The 16,508-nt window shown below is 46.1% G+C and overlaps 1 protein-coding gene across 1 annotated transcript in view; it reads left to right on the top strand.

Moving 5' to 3' along the window:
• The window catches only part of LOC119176893 (uncharacterized), a 210,143-nt gene that overhangs the window by 16,291 nt on the left and 177,344 nt on the right, over positions 1 to 16,508 (top strand). The window contains exon 3 of the mRNA XM_075878015.1: positions 265 to 548. Within this exon, the coding sequence (XP_075734130.1) occupies positions 265 to 548 (284 nt within the window). The remainder of the gene's footprint in view (positions 1 to 264; positions 549 to 16,508) is intronic.

The following is a 16,508-nucleotide window of genomic DNA, read 5'->3' as shown; positions in this document are numbered from 1 at the left end:
CAAGACTACCCTGATATGAAATAATGTCCATGTCTCACGAACACGTCAAATAAAGACGAGCAAGAATGCCTCTCTGTGATTACATGCGGGCGATGAACTATGATGTCGTATGGAGTGGTACAGTTCTAACTATTAGCTCTAATATAATTTGAGGTAAATCAACAGAAACTGTGTTTTGTGGACTTGTCTACATGCTTAGCAACATCGGAGGCTTGCTCTATAGGCTAGTGTCAACCTAATGTGGCCCCGCTTAATCGTCCGTAGGTACCTGGGCGCTTCGGCGCCCCCCTTCGGGGGCATGGGCTCGTTCCTGGGCCCACCACCACCCCCGCACTTCCTGGGCTCTGCGGCTGAGTCAGCGGCTTCTAAATGCACATCCGAAGTGGCCCGAAGACCTGCCGGCCGCGGATCGGCATCGGCCAGCCCTGCGAGCCCCGCCGGAGGATCATTGGCCCCTCCACCCGTCAACAGGCCCGCACTGCCACCGGGTGCGACTTCGGCCGCGGGGAACGACAAGAGATCTTTCGTAGCCAACGAAGCTCCATCCGGTGAGCACATTTTTAACCAGTTTTATACAAACAATTGTAAACAGTAGCTCAGTTTTTGTACTGAATTTCGTGCCTAATATCTCACAGATTGATGTGAACAGTTGAGGTAATATGGCCGCATACACATGTAACATTCGCAAAATGATCGGCATATGCCGCAACTTTTGGAATGTTTGGGTTATTTTTGTTTTCACCTTGTTAAATCTGCACGTGTTGCGAAAAAATAAGCTGAAAGTTCTTGTTGGGCAACAGTGACTAGATCTATATGATACGACCTTTAAATCCGCAGCTTAGACAATGAACACTATTACAAAATGTATTTGGCACTAAACAAACATAAGTTTTGGTTTGATCAATCATCATTTAGTCTGAATATCAAACTCACGTTGCCATATTTCTAACATGGTAAATATTTACCTTCACATTGTAGCACATGGCAACTATCATAGTTCTCACCAACAACTGCCCTGGACGTATAGCAAACGCGATACGACTTTATATCTGAAGCATCCTAGCCACAACTTTTATTTATTCGCAAGTTAGTGATAGGTGCTGTCTCTAGTACAATTCAGCTGAACTTTAAGGGCGAAGCTCCTTATTGTATCACCTGGTTGGTCGTCAATCCACGTCACTCAATCCGGCGTACCACTCCAGTAGCGTCTCCCTTATCATTCAACAGAAGGAGCTGTTCCATAGAGACGCATGCAAATTGAAGTTGGGTGACGATATACTAACTAGATGGTGCTCTACGCATTCCATGTCGTCATCCCCATTTCTCGTCTAGCTTCCTAGATGGCGCTGTCCCATAGAAATACATGCAATATGACGGTTGGCTGAATGTACACAAGAGGACGTTGGAGATACAGCTGCTCTATGATTAGCTGCTGCGCGGGCTGCTCGGGGCTTATCTCTTATTTTCCTCGATCGTCGCCGTACATAGAGAGAGCTAGGCGTATCATTCTTGGTTGGACGCATGGATGAACGCACAAACGGACGAACGCACGGAAGCAGAGACAGATGGATGGACGGACGTACGCTTCGCCCCACTCATCGTGATTCACTCTGTTGATATCCTGTGATTTTTCTTTCACTACAAGTGAGATAAGCACTTAGACGCCCCAGAGATCAATCCTTGAAGATAATTTTCTCGCTGCACCTGACCGATTTTTTCGTACCTTTAAATCTGCAGATTAATTCATGTGATGTCATGATACTGCCTAATGATTACTTGTTGAAAAATTCATAAAATAGTAGATACAGACACAAAAAACCTATGTTTCCAAATGATTTTTTGATAGCACATAAAGTTTGTCATCCCTATGCGTAATATCCCACTTGGGTATTAATACCGATATTTTTATTTCTGTTTTATCTTTGTTCAAACGGTAGTAAAGTGAAACAATCAATTGGTTTAGATTGATAAGGTATTCTGTGAGAACTTCAATGTCGCTAATCTTTCTATCATAAGTTCCTTCTTATAGGAGAAAGTCAAGGTCAAAGTAGAATTTTTCATTTCGCGTCGAAATCAGCGTGCGTATCGTCAAGTGTTCGAGTTTGTATGCATTATTGGAAACATATCGGCGTGCACACAATATACAAAAAACGAAGGGCGAAAAGACAAATGGTAGCGAACTCACAACTCAAATTAATGAAGGAATAGTACACAAAATATGTCCAGGGCGGCTCGAGAGTACATGTGCTAAAAAGTATCAAACAAATAATGAGAACAAATGATCAAAACAAAAGCAATGCCCAAAAAAAGACCCCATTATACGTTGTACATACCACTTATGTAAAAATTACTGCAATGCTGTGTTTTCTTGTTTTTCTTTACACGCGATAGTGTTAAAAACTCGTTTTGCAGAAATTACGGTGTCGGAGTCATTGGTTGTGCGCGAAAAATCATCATCTTATGCGTGCCGGAAAAATCGAGAACAATGCATATAAAATAAGTAAATGCTAGAAACTCCTGAAGCTGAGTGGGGACCGAGTGGGGATTGAACCTAAGTTGTTTGCGTGGAAATCGAATGTTCTGCCGCATGGCCACACATTCACTTGTGAAAAAACATGAAAAGAACTTCCTCTTCTTGCAAATGCAGTGAAAGTACCTTTCATGCTTGACGAACACACGTGTCCTGTACACATGCTTCAAAAAGCAACATGAACTATTGCAGTAATAATGGGTGGTACAAGCTTTCGTGGCCAACGGGCGTCATAATATGTGAATATCATAATGGCTTCGTGTTTGAAAGCCCCCCCCCCCCCCCTACAACAGGCACACACGCTGATGCACTTATTTCCTTAAAACCACGTAGTGCGTTGATAGCAAATTCGAAAAGGTTTCATGCACTGAGTGTTTGAAATACGGACTGGGAACAGAATGTCGATATATCGCGTTCCACTCCTTAAAGCCAAGCTTTAGAACTCCTAATTTTTGTCTTGCTTGTTTGTTTGATACTTTTTTACGCACATGTGCTCTTGAGCTGGCCTAAGACATATATTTCGAGCGCTTCGATCCTTTAATACACTGAGTTGTGAGTTCACGCCCACTTGTCTTCTCGCCTTTCGTTTTTCGTCTATTCTGTGCGTGGCGATATGTTTCCAATGATGTCCTAAAATCAACTCGCCCAGCTTTTCATACTATTACATTATTCGTCGTATTTTGTCGACATTGGCTCGACAATATTTCCCGAAAATGGGTATCTGGCTCCATCATCAGACAATGTGCTTAATTTTTACAGATTAGGAGCTACGTAGGCCTTAGTAAACACCGTGAACATTTATGACGTCATGACGTTTGGTGCAGGAATTTAAGGTGGCGTCGCCACCAGCATTTTCTTTAGTTGCGTTTTCTCACTTACCATACGTCATCGCTACGGTGAGCGCGGTGATGTTGTAATTGTGAAAGAGTAATTTACTAATGGCAAAAACTTTGTTTTCTTTTTTTTGTCTGTTTAATTACACAGCTGCTGTTATACGCACCATCAAGATTTATTCGAATAACGCGTTCGATGCTCTAATCTCTGAGCTACCACAGTGGCCCTACCATTAGGATTTATATAAGCCTAGAAAATGATCGGCGTAACCATAAAAAATTAACAAGTCATCATCACTTATTGACCCATAAAGACCCCTGTTGATGCATTACACAAGGGGTAGCATACATAGGAAAAATTAGTATTGAAACAGATTGGACAGGAATTCTGAATGGGACAGAGAGCAAACAGGGTAACCGATGCTGTGGTTTACTTTCAGTTTACGTTCAGGGAAGCGTAGCCTAGGATGGCAGAGGGTTAGATGGAGTGAAATGAAGAAGTTCGTAGATCGCACAAGAAAGGGTAATAAATTGGAGATCAGGAGAATTAAGGAATTTAGACAATCAGTTCGCACAAGATAGAGTAAGTTAGAGATCACTGAGAGAGGTCTACGTCCTCCATTGGACATAAAATTAGCTAAAACGTATGCTGATTATTTATGGTAGCATGCACATGCTGACGCATATCATGTATCTCTCATAATGTTTAAATTTCAACTAATATTTTTGTTGCTGAATATTGCACAAGTAGAGGGCTTTACTTGCGGAGTAAAATGGGAATTCTCCTTTTTTCAGCAGTTCTTCCAACCAATTCTCACTCGACGACGGAAAAGTGTTGTGGTTCTTTTATGCTTCACATAGTTTTAACCTATAGACTTTGCATTTATTATCACGAACATATTAACCATGTAAACGATGTCAATGCTCAGCGCCTTACAAACAGCATTGCGTCATCATGCTTCATGAAATCACACTTCTCGGTTTAGAATGTTTCTTTTTCATACTATACATCAATGTTAGGACCGTGCCGTTGTCATAGGGTAGGCATGTGTCTAAGTTTAAAAAAAAAGATGCATGCCGGTAAACCACTACATATACATACAAGAAACATCAGTGTCAATTATGTACTGTCAGAGCATGTTCCTTGTATATTTTATTTCGTGTGTGTGTGTATCTCCAGAGGATATAAAAGGCCTGCATGTCTCAATAAATTTCAGTTGCAAGTAAGCGCTGTCTTTGTCTTGCGTGCCTTCTTCTCTGTGCGGTTGTGCACTCTGCAAATATGAAAATTCTACTGAACTAAACGAGCGCGCAAGACACTCTTGAGGTGTCTTTACGTATTAGTGCGCAATAATTAAACAGCTCAGCGAATAATACGTGCTTTACAAATGTACAGTGTCACTCTTTATGAAAGGGAACACGGCGACACGTGTCCTGCGCACTCCGGCGGCTGCTGGCAGTGCGTTCAAGCGGGAGCGAGAGCAACCACCGTCTCTTCTCGCGTCATCTCGCGGCGAGGAAAACAGCCAATCGTTGCTGATATAGAACGGCTAGATTACAACCCCTCCCGCTTCAAGGCGATTACCGGCTCTCGCGTAATCGCCTTGAAGGAGGAGGGGGTCTAAATCTTCCCGCTGGTTCCATATCAGCTACGAATGGTTGTTTTCCTCGCCGCGAGATCACGCGAGAAGAGACTGTGGTTGCTCTCGCTCCCGCTTGAACGCGCTGCCAGCAGCCGCCGGAGTGCGCAGGACACGTGTCGCCGTGTTCCCTTTCATAAAAATTGACACTGTACATATATCTGCCTTGAAGCAGTCTACTCTTTGTTAGAGACGAAAGTGGGCATTCAGTACATGCGCTTTCAGAGATTGATTGCGTCATCGTCTACGTGTCAGTCAGGGCGCCACAGCAGATACAGGTGTGTCGTAATAACATGCCCCCCCCCCCCCAAAAAAAAAAAGATGTACCTGTGTATATATAACACTGTCGACGTCCTTACGGCTTTCCCAATATCCCGAAGCACCTGTGAGCTTCCGTTATGCGCCCACGGAGGGTCGTATCTCCCGCCGCGGTGAGCAGCGCAAATCACTGAGAGTGAGCGAGAAGTCGCTTCAACAGTGCGAGAGCCTTTTATTGACCTTTACTTTTTCGATCGTGATGGCTCATAAATTCAGCGAAAAGACCGCGCCCATTCAGGCTGCCGAGGTCGCCCACGCCCGCCGCTTGCCCTCCTCCGCGTTACGCTCTCCGTCGACGCCAGGTGCCGCTGTCAACCTGCGCCGGCGTCACGCGATAGGTCGCCACGTCGAACACAGCGCCGACGCCGCAACGGTAACAAATGCGGTTGATGCCACGGGTGCACACCGGGTGGTGGCACCGAGCGCTTCGGCGGGAGCCGGCGTTGCCATCTCTGTATACCTGCGCTGTCGCTTCCGTCGCATCACGCGACGACCTCTGGCGATCGGTGAACAACAAAAGGCACGCTTGATAAAGAATAGCCCCCCTCCTCCTCCTTTTGCCCCACCGCTCCTCCAAAGCATAATATGATCTAACAAAAAGACAAGGAAAAAAATGAAACACGAATGCTCCCACAGCACTCGTTTATCGAGCGGGGTCATCAAAAAGGCCAGGTGAAATATGCCCGGTGGCAAAACGCGGTACCCACCTCACCAACATTAATCAGAAGACTCGAACCGCGCATCACTCTCCCGTGCATGCCTCGCGTGCACGCTGCTGTTCGCGCCAGACTGGCACCGAACGCTGTCTTGCAGCCGCCCCCTCCCACGTCCCCTTCGGCGCTGTCCTGTGTCACGGCATGATTTTCGGCACGCTTATTCCTTTTTTTTTCTAGTTAAATCTCGCACTTTTAAGGCACCGTATGCACCGTATACTTCTACCGAGACTTATCGTACTGAGCGGAAATTGTAGACCTGTTTACATTAATCGTTCGTCGCTCGAGGCACGGAAGGCACAGGTATAGAACCAAACTTCAGGATATGCACGTCAAATATTTAAGGAAATCGTTTTGTGAAGCTTTGCATCCATTCATCACAAATCAATTATACAGCTGCCTTCCTTACGCTGTTTCATGGTGAGTGCTACCATGAAATCACTACTGGAGCTGCCAAAGAAAAACGGACGTTTAACTTTCGCGGGATTGCCCCGCCGCGGCGGTCTAGTGGCTAAGGTACTCGGCTGCTGACCCGCAGGTCGCGGGTTCAAATCCCGGCTGCGGCGGCTGCATTTCCGATGGAGGCGGAAATGTCGTAGGCCCGTGTGCTCAGATTTGGGTGCACGTTAAAGAACCCCAGGCGGTCAAAATTTCTGGAGTCCTCCACTACGACGTCTCTCATAATCATATGGTGGTTTTGGGACGTTAAACCCCACAAATCAATCAATCAATCATCAACTTTCGCGGGAGCATCCACTTATTATTGTGGTGATCAAAGGAAGTTTACGATGGCAACTTATCCCATTAGCTCTTTATGTTATGCTGAATACGTCAGGACAAACACAAATTTTTATCCTCAAAGCGCCCCTTGCATGCAGCAGCAAGAACAAGAATTGAAAAAAAAAAAACTCCCAATATCGTGTTTTAACATGAAGTCTCGGTACAGTATGACAACTCCCAACTGCACATAATACAAGATCAAATGATTTCGAATTGGTAAAAAAACAAAGGAGAAGAAAACGGACAACGCTCAACTATAGTTAGTGATGTTACTTGCCACTCTTATATACTGAGTACATTTTTGCAGCGAAAGAGAGATCACAATGCGGTTCACGTAGGCGTCTTGGTTGTCCGCCGGTATCCGTAACCAGTATCGCTCGAAATTTGAAAAAAAAGTTAATAAACAACAAACACCAAGGACCCAATGAGATTCAAACTAGGGCCCCTCCGTGCTAGCCCAGTATTCTACCACTGAGCAACGCCGGTGCACTTGGAACTCCCTAAGTGGCCTTAGGCAGATTTGATGTCTGGAAAGGAATAGCGTTATTACGAGTAATAAATCGTTTTAGAACAGCAAAGGAACAATCAGGTGTCGCATAATGCGAATCGCCGAAAGATTGGGTCGTCAAATGCTCCAAGCGTTTACAAAAGCTAGATCTTCTTCACATATTAACTGTGGTGTATACCTGCTGTGGGAAAACGTGTGGCGATCAGAAAAGATTCTTCCATAATACATGGTCACAAAAAAAAATTCACAAGGTTCCTTGCAAGTGTACAGCAGGTACCACGTTTCTCCGAAGAATGACATTAGTGAATACCTGCCTACTACACAATGTATATTGATGTAGTGGGTACCTTGCAATTGTGCGTAATAGATACCTAAAGAGTGTTTAAAAAAGGCTCACCGCTCTTCCAGCTTTCGCTGTGTCAGTGCTGTGCGTTCCGCGCAGGCCTGGCGGTTTTTTTATTCACTACGTAATATTTACTGGGGTTTCACGCGACAAAACCGCAATATGATAATAGGGAGCTTTAGAATACCGTTTGCAAGCGCTGCGGGTGTATTGGGTATAGCAGGCACCATATGAGTTTTAGAATAGCGTTTGCCCTGCTGCGATCCGCAACGCACGATCGCAGCGACACCGTAGCCTCGAAACCAGCGTTTGCGGGCCACATGCAGGCCGCGATCGCCACACGCAATTTCGGATTTTATGCGTGCGGTCCGCGAACGCGAACGCCGACTCGCATTACAACGCATGCGCAATGGCAGCGAACGCACCGCAAGGGCTCGCTGTGCGCTATTCTAAAGCTCCCTAATAAGGCACGCCGTCGTGGAGGGCTCCGGAAATTTTGACCAGCTTGTAATTTTTAACGTGCACCTGAATATCAACGCACGGGCGTATAGTATTTTTGCCTACATTAATGATGCGACCGATACGGCCGCGATCAAACCCGCACATTTCAGGTCAGCATGCGAACATCGTTACCACTGTGCCACGGCTGCGGCACTTTTATTTGTAGTTGACAAGTGTTATATAAACCTACTTTTATACTCTTGTTCGCACAGCCTGATTCAGGCCAAGGTTGGCAGTGCTAGTGCAGCAGACCACTGCTTCAGAAAAACGAAATAAAAAAAAAAGAACTTGTCCTTATGCGCCTATCCCGACATTGATAGCCATCCGGTCGGCTCTCCATCAGAACGTCTTTTTGAGCGAATTGACTCATTGCAGAGCAAGGGAGTAACAGCACGAAAACACACCCACAATATAAAAGGAAACACGGATACACATGTGCCGACTTACAAATGATTTTAATGGTACACTGAAACACATGTGCCAGAGTAACGCATCAAAAAAAGGTAAAGACAGGGATGGTAAACAAGGTTTTTCAGAGCACAGCGCTGACGACGCACAACGCCAGCCACGGAATGATCAGAACAAACACGCGATTTTCAATTTTTTTTTTCTTTCCTTCAGATCTACTACCCAACCACCACATCCAGCAGATGAAACTCGGCATCAAAGAGAGCGATAGGTTGCTAACGCACTTCTTGTCAAGTTTCTAAACGTGATACTCTCATAAATTACCACGTGCAGTCTTCCCATCACTCCTACATAGAATGGTGGTCTCTTTAAACTGGGCCTTACGAACTGTGCACTTAGGCCCAAACAACGAAACGTTCCTTTTCTTTGACCGCGTCCTCTCCTTACGTGAGGCCTTCTTACAACCAAGTACCGACGGAGGAAGCAAGCGTACTCTGAAAGCTCCCTTAACCCGTCCTCGCGGGAGGAATGGTTGCCGCGCTCCTGCGTTCGAGATTATCGAATATAAGCTTTGCTCACAAGCGTTTATTCTGTAAAAAAAGTTGGGTCACCACATCACTTTCAAATTGAAGTGTTAATATAGAGACGCGTGTACGCTTTCTTCCAACTACGACTACTGAATGTGAAAAGCCACCGTAGTCGAGCGCAAAACGTAGTGCATTCTAGCAACACTGCGCGCCGTCGGGCCTGGCACCGTGCACGCACGCTCGCCGCTCGTGTCTCCCCGCAGAGGTGGGGTGGGAGGGTTGCCTCGAAAACGAAAACATCACGTGGGCTAGCTGTGAGGCGAAGCGCTCGTGCAGGCAAGGAGCGGACCTAAGGGCGCACGAAGGTAGCCCCAAAGCAACCTTAAGCTGAGGAAGCGCTAAGGAAGCCTTTCACCGAGGGCTCCTTAGTGAGGAAGCTTTCAGAGTGACATAAGGCGGCCTCACAAAAATGAAGGCTTCCTTACTGAGGAAAGGAACGTTTCGTTGTTTGGCCCTTACTAACATGCGCAACTAAATGTGCGTCAATGATCGTTTGGGGAAACACGTACAAGAAACTGCACGAACTAGGTCACATGTACAAGACAAGTATATTACACACATTGATGATTGATTTTTGGGGTTTAACGTTCCAAAACCACCATATCATTATGAGAAACGCCGTGGTGGAGGGCTCCGGAAATTTCGACCACCTGGGGTTCTTTAACGTGCACCCAAACCTGAGCACACGGGCCTACAACATTTCCGCCTGCATCGGAAATGCAGCCGCCGCAGTCGGGATTCGATCCCGCGACCTGCGGGTCAGCAGCCGAGGACCTTAGCCACTAGACTACCGCGGCGGGACGTACGACAGGTATATTACGTACGTACGTACGTACGTACATACATACATACATACATACATACATACATACATACATACATACATACATACATACATACATACATACATACACTCAGCCAGGTGCCGGATAACGGGTGGCATATAGGCCGCGTGCTCTTGCGTACTGTCTACTATCACGGCTGTGGACAGCCCGGCGAAGAGAGATATACGTGACTCCCTTTAGGCGGCTTCAAACATGAGAAATGCCACCTGTCGCAATCGCTAATAAGCCGTCGAAGTGCGTATACGGCCCGCACGCGGATGCGCGTGAAAGGGAAGCAAAAGAATGCGCCGTATACTACAGCGGCGGCGAAGCGTAGGCAACGACTGCACCGTGAACGGTGAAGGGGGAGGGGGGCGGGCGGAAGGAAAAATTGAGACGTGCGCCCGCTCATGTTCTCCAGCGCGCGCATGAAGGAGGGAGAAAAAAGGAAAAATAAAACAGAGGCGAGTACCGGGGAAGCTGAGAAGTTTCGCATTCGCGGTGCGGCCACGACATAGTGCATGCGCGACTGAAACACTGGCTTTGTATGTTGATGCTCATGTTCTAGAAAAGCATGGCAAAAACGAAACAAACGGAAGACAGCGAGACAAAGAAAGATCAAAGCTGAAAATCGGTTGGTTGATGTTTGATTAGTGACTGCGTATATTGATGATGAACTTGAACATCAAGTACAGAAGTCAGGTGCAGAAGTGGGCAGGAGAGCATATGCTACCGACATTTGCCACTCTTTTGAATACTAAGTACAGTTTTCATATTCCAGCATGGATTTGTAATAGTGAACCACGACCAAGACAACCATGGTTGTCTTGGTCGTGGTTCACTGCAGTGTACTGCTGTAGAGATAATGTACCACCTATACAAATCCCCATTTTTTAAAGAGCACCTGAATGCAGTAACAATAAAGATTTCGAGCTTTGTTCTGCACCATTTCTTGACCCCAACTGCACGCGGACGTTCGCAAAAGAGATGTGCAGAAGCATTATTTATTTGGAGGGAGACTGTCTTGTCCGTCGCTAATTTGTGTACGTCATACTAGACCTTGGCGTGCGTTTTGGCATTCACTTGAACAGCGGTGTGATGTTGAATAAAGCTAATGATATTGATATGTGAGGTTTAACGTCCCAAAACGATTATGAGAGACGCCGTAGTGGAGGGCTCCGGAAATTTGAACCACCTGGGGTTCTTTAACGTGCACCCAAATCTGAGCACACGGGCCTACAACATTTCCGCCTCCATCGTAAATGCAGCCGCCGCAGCCGGGATTCAATCCCGCCACCTGCGGATCAGCAGCCGAGTACCTTAGCCACTAGACCACCGCGGCGGGGCTGTTGAATAAAAGTAAGAGTAGCCACTCCCCATAAAGAAGATCGGTTAAAGACTGAAAATGAGTCAAAACCCCTCTATATCGTGAAAAAATGCGCATAAATTCTAATTGCGGAAATAAGTAATCGTCGAATTGCTCTAAAGCCGCTCCTGCCCCAGCGTGCAGCTCGCGGCAGTTCGCGCGTACGAAATGCAAATGGTAGAGTAGGCACGCTAAATACACACGCAACGTTTACGTGCGAAAGCGCATTGTCTTCAAACGGCTGATAATAGGCTGCTATGAATGACGCGCATGTACCTCGTGACACAAATAAGCAAAATTGCTCACAGCACACGCACGTGCGTGAAACATATATAAGTTTCGACAGCCGAACATTGCCTCGTCGCGCCGGTATCCACGAATTTCAGTGAGCGAAACACCCGCGGTTCACGGGGAAGCACGAAAACGACACACGAACACACGTTAATCGTACTTGCAGAACGGCGCACCACAAACCGAAGTCGGAGCCGAAAGCGCTCACCGGGGTTGTCTCGAGTTCATGAAGCCCTACAAACTGCTGATCAAAAACATGCGCAAACGAATTCATATGGCACAAAAAAGTTCAAGGTTCCGCTGACGGTTTGCAAAAAGGCACATGGTAGATATATACCACCGCAAAAAACGCTCGTCTTCATACGGTGGCGCTGTGGTGCAATGTTTAAGACATCTGCTTCACGTGCATGCAGTCCCGAGTTCAATTTCAGTGCTGAGTGAGGTTTGCTTGTTAATCTCGCATATGTGGATTATTGTGATACTAATGGTTTTGTTATTACCTGTAGTCATAATGTCCACCATATTATCGGCGAGAAACCGGATGCGCAAAGTAGTGCTTTTTTTATTTCCTCAACCGCGGGCCAGGCCACTTGCGGAAATGTCACGCCTAACCGCAGGCCGTATCCAAGAAAAATTTGACGTAAAATATCGGCCGATCCTTGTCTCGCCTATTCTGAAGGCCACTTCCGATTGGGCCAGTTACTCTGGGACACGGCTACGGAGCCGCATAACTAACTGAATATAAGCGGCCATAATTTGACTTGATTTCCCGCGTATTCTAGCCAGTATTTGACAAGAGTGAAGATACATATTTTTGTGGAAACTCCGGAAGGACATCAAGAATATCCGCAACGAAAGAGATGTTGCCAGAGACAAATATTAAATGCTTTATTTATCAAGAAAACTGAACAGACACACGCACGCCTCATTACGTCACTGATGCTGGTATATAGGAAAGCGTTGCGATTCCCTTTCGGTGCCGCTTGTTCAGTATTGTGTGCTGTCTTCAGTTCCTTGTTTGGGCTTCGAACTCGGAAAATCCAGACACGCGATATAGCTATGAATGTTCTGTACTTTTCACATTCGCTTCTTCTTGCTTGTTATATATTTCCCAGTTGCTATAGAAAATAGCGGCAAAAAAAAGAAAGAAACGCACCCTCCGTGCTTTATATTGTCCGACTAAATGAAGCAAGGCTATGATTTAGCAGCTTCCACTACCGTATAGTGACCCTTATACGCTGAACATTTGCAGCGAAGGTCACTGTTGCGTTGAACTTCGTGCGGTGCGTAACCAAACAAGAATTCCACGTCGACAGCAACCAATCAGTGCCCTAAATATGCGATGACATGCATACTCATGGAAGGCAACTTCAACTGTTCCTGACCTCTTGAGGGCCCTGCCGCGGGGGTCTAGTGGCTAAGGTACTCGGCTGCTGACCCGCAGGGCGCGGGCGCGAATCCCGGCTGCGGCGGCTGCATTTCCGACGGAGGCGGAAATGTTGTAGGCCTGTGTACTCAGATTTGGGTGCACGTTAAAGCACCCCAGGTGGTCGAAATTTCCGGAGCCTTCCACTACGGCGTCTCTCATAATCATCAGTGGTTTTGGGACGTTAAACCCCACATATCAATCAATCAATCAATCAATCAATCAATGACCTCTTGAGGGAATGAAAAAGCTCATCCCACTCTAAGCTCCTCAAACGTATATGTCATCGCCAACATGTGCTTGCTGAATGCGTTTAGAAGTCCTGAGCGCACTGAGCAAACTGTTCAGGTTGACTGAGAGAAGGCAGGCTACCCGTACGCCACTCTGTACGCTGTCTGTTGCGGCAAATATGGTGCAGAAGTAGCGAAACCTCAACGAAGATCTGCCTTAAGAGGACGCAAAGCTATTCGTGATTCCCTACATATGCATCGCATGCCCCATACCCATAATTTGAGAAAGATTGCCTTGAGAAAGGTGGTTTACTCTGCCCCGTTTAAGTGTCTCTCAACAAGATCTCCAAATAGGACACATGAGCGCATTATTCTCTTTGTGCAACAATTCGTGACGCCAACTATTCGTTCACGGCGTGACGTGACGTCAGGATAAAATGGGTTCCCGATTGGTCGATATACGAAAGATATCTGCTGTCACTTGTCTCCTGCACCCTGCTTTTTCATGGAGTCGCGTACCCGTTCTGCTTTGTCTGACATGGCTATCACGCGCGATAAACTGATTTCGCTTCGTTTTGTGCGTTTGCGACTGCACTATAGCGGAGATAGCATGCAGCGTGCTCACGTAAAGTGCGAAAACCTGACTCGCTAAGCGCTTAGTGCTGATAATAATATTATCAAGGGTGTTGCGTCTCAAAATCACGATACGATTATGAGAGACGCCGTAGTGAACGGCTCCGAAAATGTTGACTATCGGGCGTTATTCAACGCGCAGTGATGTCAAACAATACGCGGGCATCTACCATTTCGCCGCCATTGAAATGCGACTGCCGCGGCCGGGATCTAACCAGCGACCTTTGGGTCAACAGCCGGACTTTGCAGCCGCTGTTCCACCGAGATGGACTTTAGTGCTCACAATTCGCGTGTTTTATAATAAAAAAAAGGAGTGGCGAGCACGAGAAAGCACTTGTAGGAAGGGCGGTGAAGGCGAAAGAGGAACTCTCGCCTCGGCTTTGAACTCGGTGTACTTTAGGGGCTCTCCTATCGGCCCCCAAAGAACCTCTGAAAATGGAAAGAGCCAGCGCGATATTCTCACCTGGCTTTTCCAAATTTTGCCGCGCATTTCACCAGCACAGTGGTTCACGTTACGTCATAGCGGTACAAGCTCTCGATTGGTGCTTTAGTGAGGGATATCAGTTGTGAATGATGTAGCATATTTCGCCGCGCAGTCGCGTGCCCATCCTGTTTTGTACCACTTGAATATCGTGCGCTATAAACTGGTTTCACTTCGTTCAGTGCATTTCCGACTGCATAAGCGGAGGCAACAGCGTGTAGCCGAAAAACGCTAAATACTTACAGACAAACACTTACTTCTAACATTGTCTACCTGATTTATGAATAGCTAAATGGCGAGGATCTAATAGTGTCTTTGGGAAGTGTCGCGAAGGCGAGAAAAAAACTACGGTCTCTCCTTTGAAATTGGTGCTGTTTAGGGGCCCTTTAAGCTTTCCAGGCTCTGTAGAATGACCAACCCTTGCATCCGAAGAGCCATGCATCGTGAATCACAAAACCAAGTGCGTCAGACGTCAGACGGGTGTGGTCTATGGGACCCTTTTGTCGTGTAGAAGGACGTATAGGCCGAACCAAGCAATGCCTGAATGATAGATTGAGACGGCATAATGACAACGTTAGAAATGGCAGAGAAGGCCACCTTAAAATTTATTGCCGTGATTGTCAAAGTAGTGTTGACTTAGTCCATGTAGTGTTGTCAATGTGCTGGCAATGTAGTGTTGATTGTCAATGAAATGTTCCCATGATCGTCAATGTAAAATTGACATGCTCACTTTGGCTTAGTTCAACTGAGCTGAAGTGAGTATGAGTGGGCGTGTACCTGAGCATATCGAGATGAACCTGCATAAGTGTAAGCTTGCCCGAATCACAAGGAGCCAAAGTGAATTTTAGGTGGGCATGAGTCTGAATAAACTAGAGCTAATGAACTCCGGTGAGTCGAAGTTTGTGCTGATATCTGCGTGAATTGAAGTAAAGCTATAGCATGTGATTCTAATCCCTCTTAGTTCAAGTTAGTTTACGCGATGATAAGCACATATGAATTCGCGACGTAAATTAATGATCAGAATAGAACTCATGATTGATTAGGTGTAAACCGATGTATCCGTAAATAGGATGAGGCGCAGTGAATTCCTCATGCCGTGAAGCTGAAGGAGCTTGTTTGAATCTGTACCACCGTTGTTCAGGGTGATGCTGTGCGAGTTCAGTGAGGTCTGGTTGTTTTGTTTTTATTTGAACATACTGCAGGCTCAACCAGCCGTCGCAGAAGTGGGTAGAGAAAAAAAAAGCATTTCAAAGAAGAAAAAGAACAAAGTGACAATCATGAACAGAAATGAATGGCCCGCACCTCTGCAACAAATGATTCCACAGTATAGTGTGATTCACAACACTATCCGGTAACGTGTTCCACTGACCAATTGTCGAGGGTAAGAGTGAATATTTGTGAGTGTTGATGCGGATTAAAAGTTGTCTGATTGTTTCTATCTGATGAACGGATCCAAGAGAGCCTCCATGCCTATGATTTATCCCAAGCTGAAGCTGAAGGTTAGCCTGGGTAACTGCTTAATTTCAGGCTATGTCTGTGAGACAGACTGAGTGAAATTTGTTTACTTTGGCAATCTAGGCTGGCTGGAATAATGGAACACTTATGCAGCTTTTTACGGGTTTACTCAGTCGGCTGTAGTGATTACACTAAGTTGTGAAGTCGGCATTTCCGTGCCCAACGGTATCTGGTATATGGCATAATTGTTTTCCCCAAACAATTATTGTAATTCGATAAAAGCCGATAATTTTTTCATGTGTCCAAGTCTACCGCTGAAGATAGGACCTTTGCATCAAATACGGCGCCCTTTTGCGAGCTAACCTGACACCATTTCCCGTCCAGTTTATCCTCATACCCCATTCCCGGAAAACATTGCAATAACATTGAAGGATACCTACAGAAAATGTCGCGTGTGAAGTAGTTCACGTATCTATCGACTCCAGTAGGTGATTGCATGTATATATTCATGCTCTTTCGCACAGTAAAAAAAATTCTTCAGATCAAGAAAATTGTCCACGTAATCGGGACATTGCTCTGTTGGTGCCTTGTAAATTGTCCAAATTATGCACTGTGATCACTTAGGCTACCTTATTCACTAG

This window comes from Rhipicephalus microplus, chromosome X (assembly GCF_043290135.1).
Source record: "Rhipicephalus microplus isolate Deutch F79 chromosome X, USDA_Rmic, whole genome shotgun sequence".
Taxonomy (NCBI): domain Eukaryota; kingdom Metazoa; phylum Arthropoda; class Arachnida; order Ixodida; family Ixodidae; genus Rhipicephalus; species Rhipicephalus microplus.
This window is presented reverse-complemented; position numbering and strand designations above follow the sequence as displayed.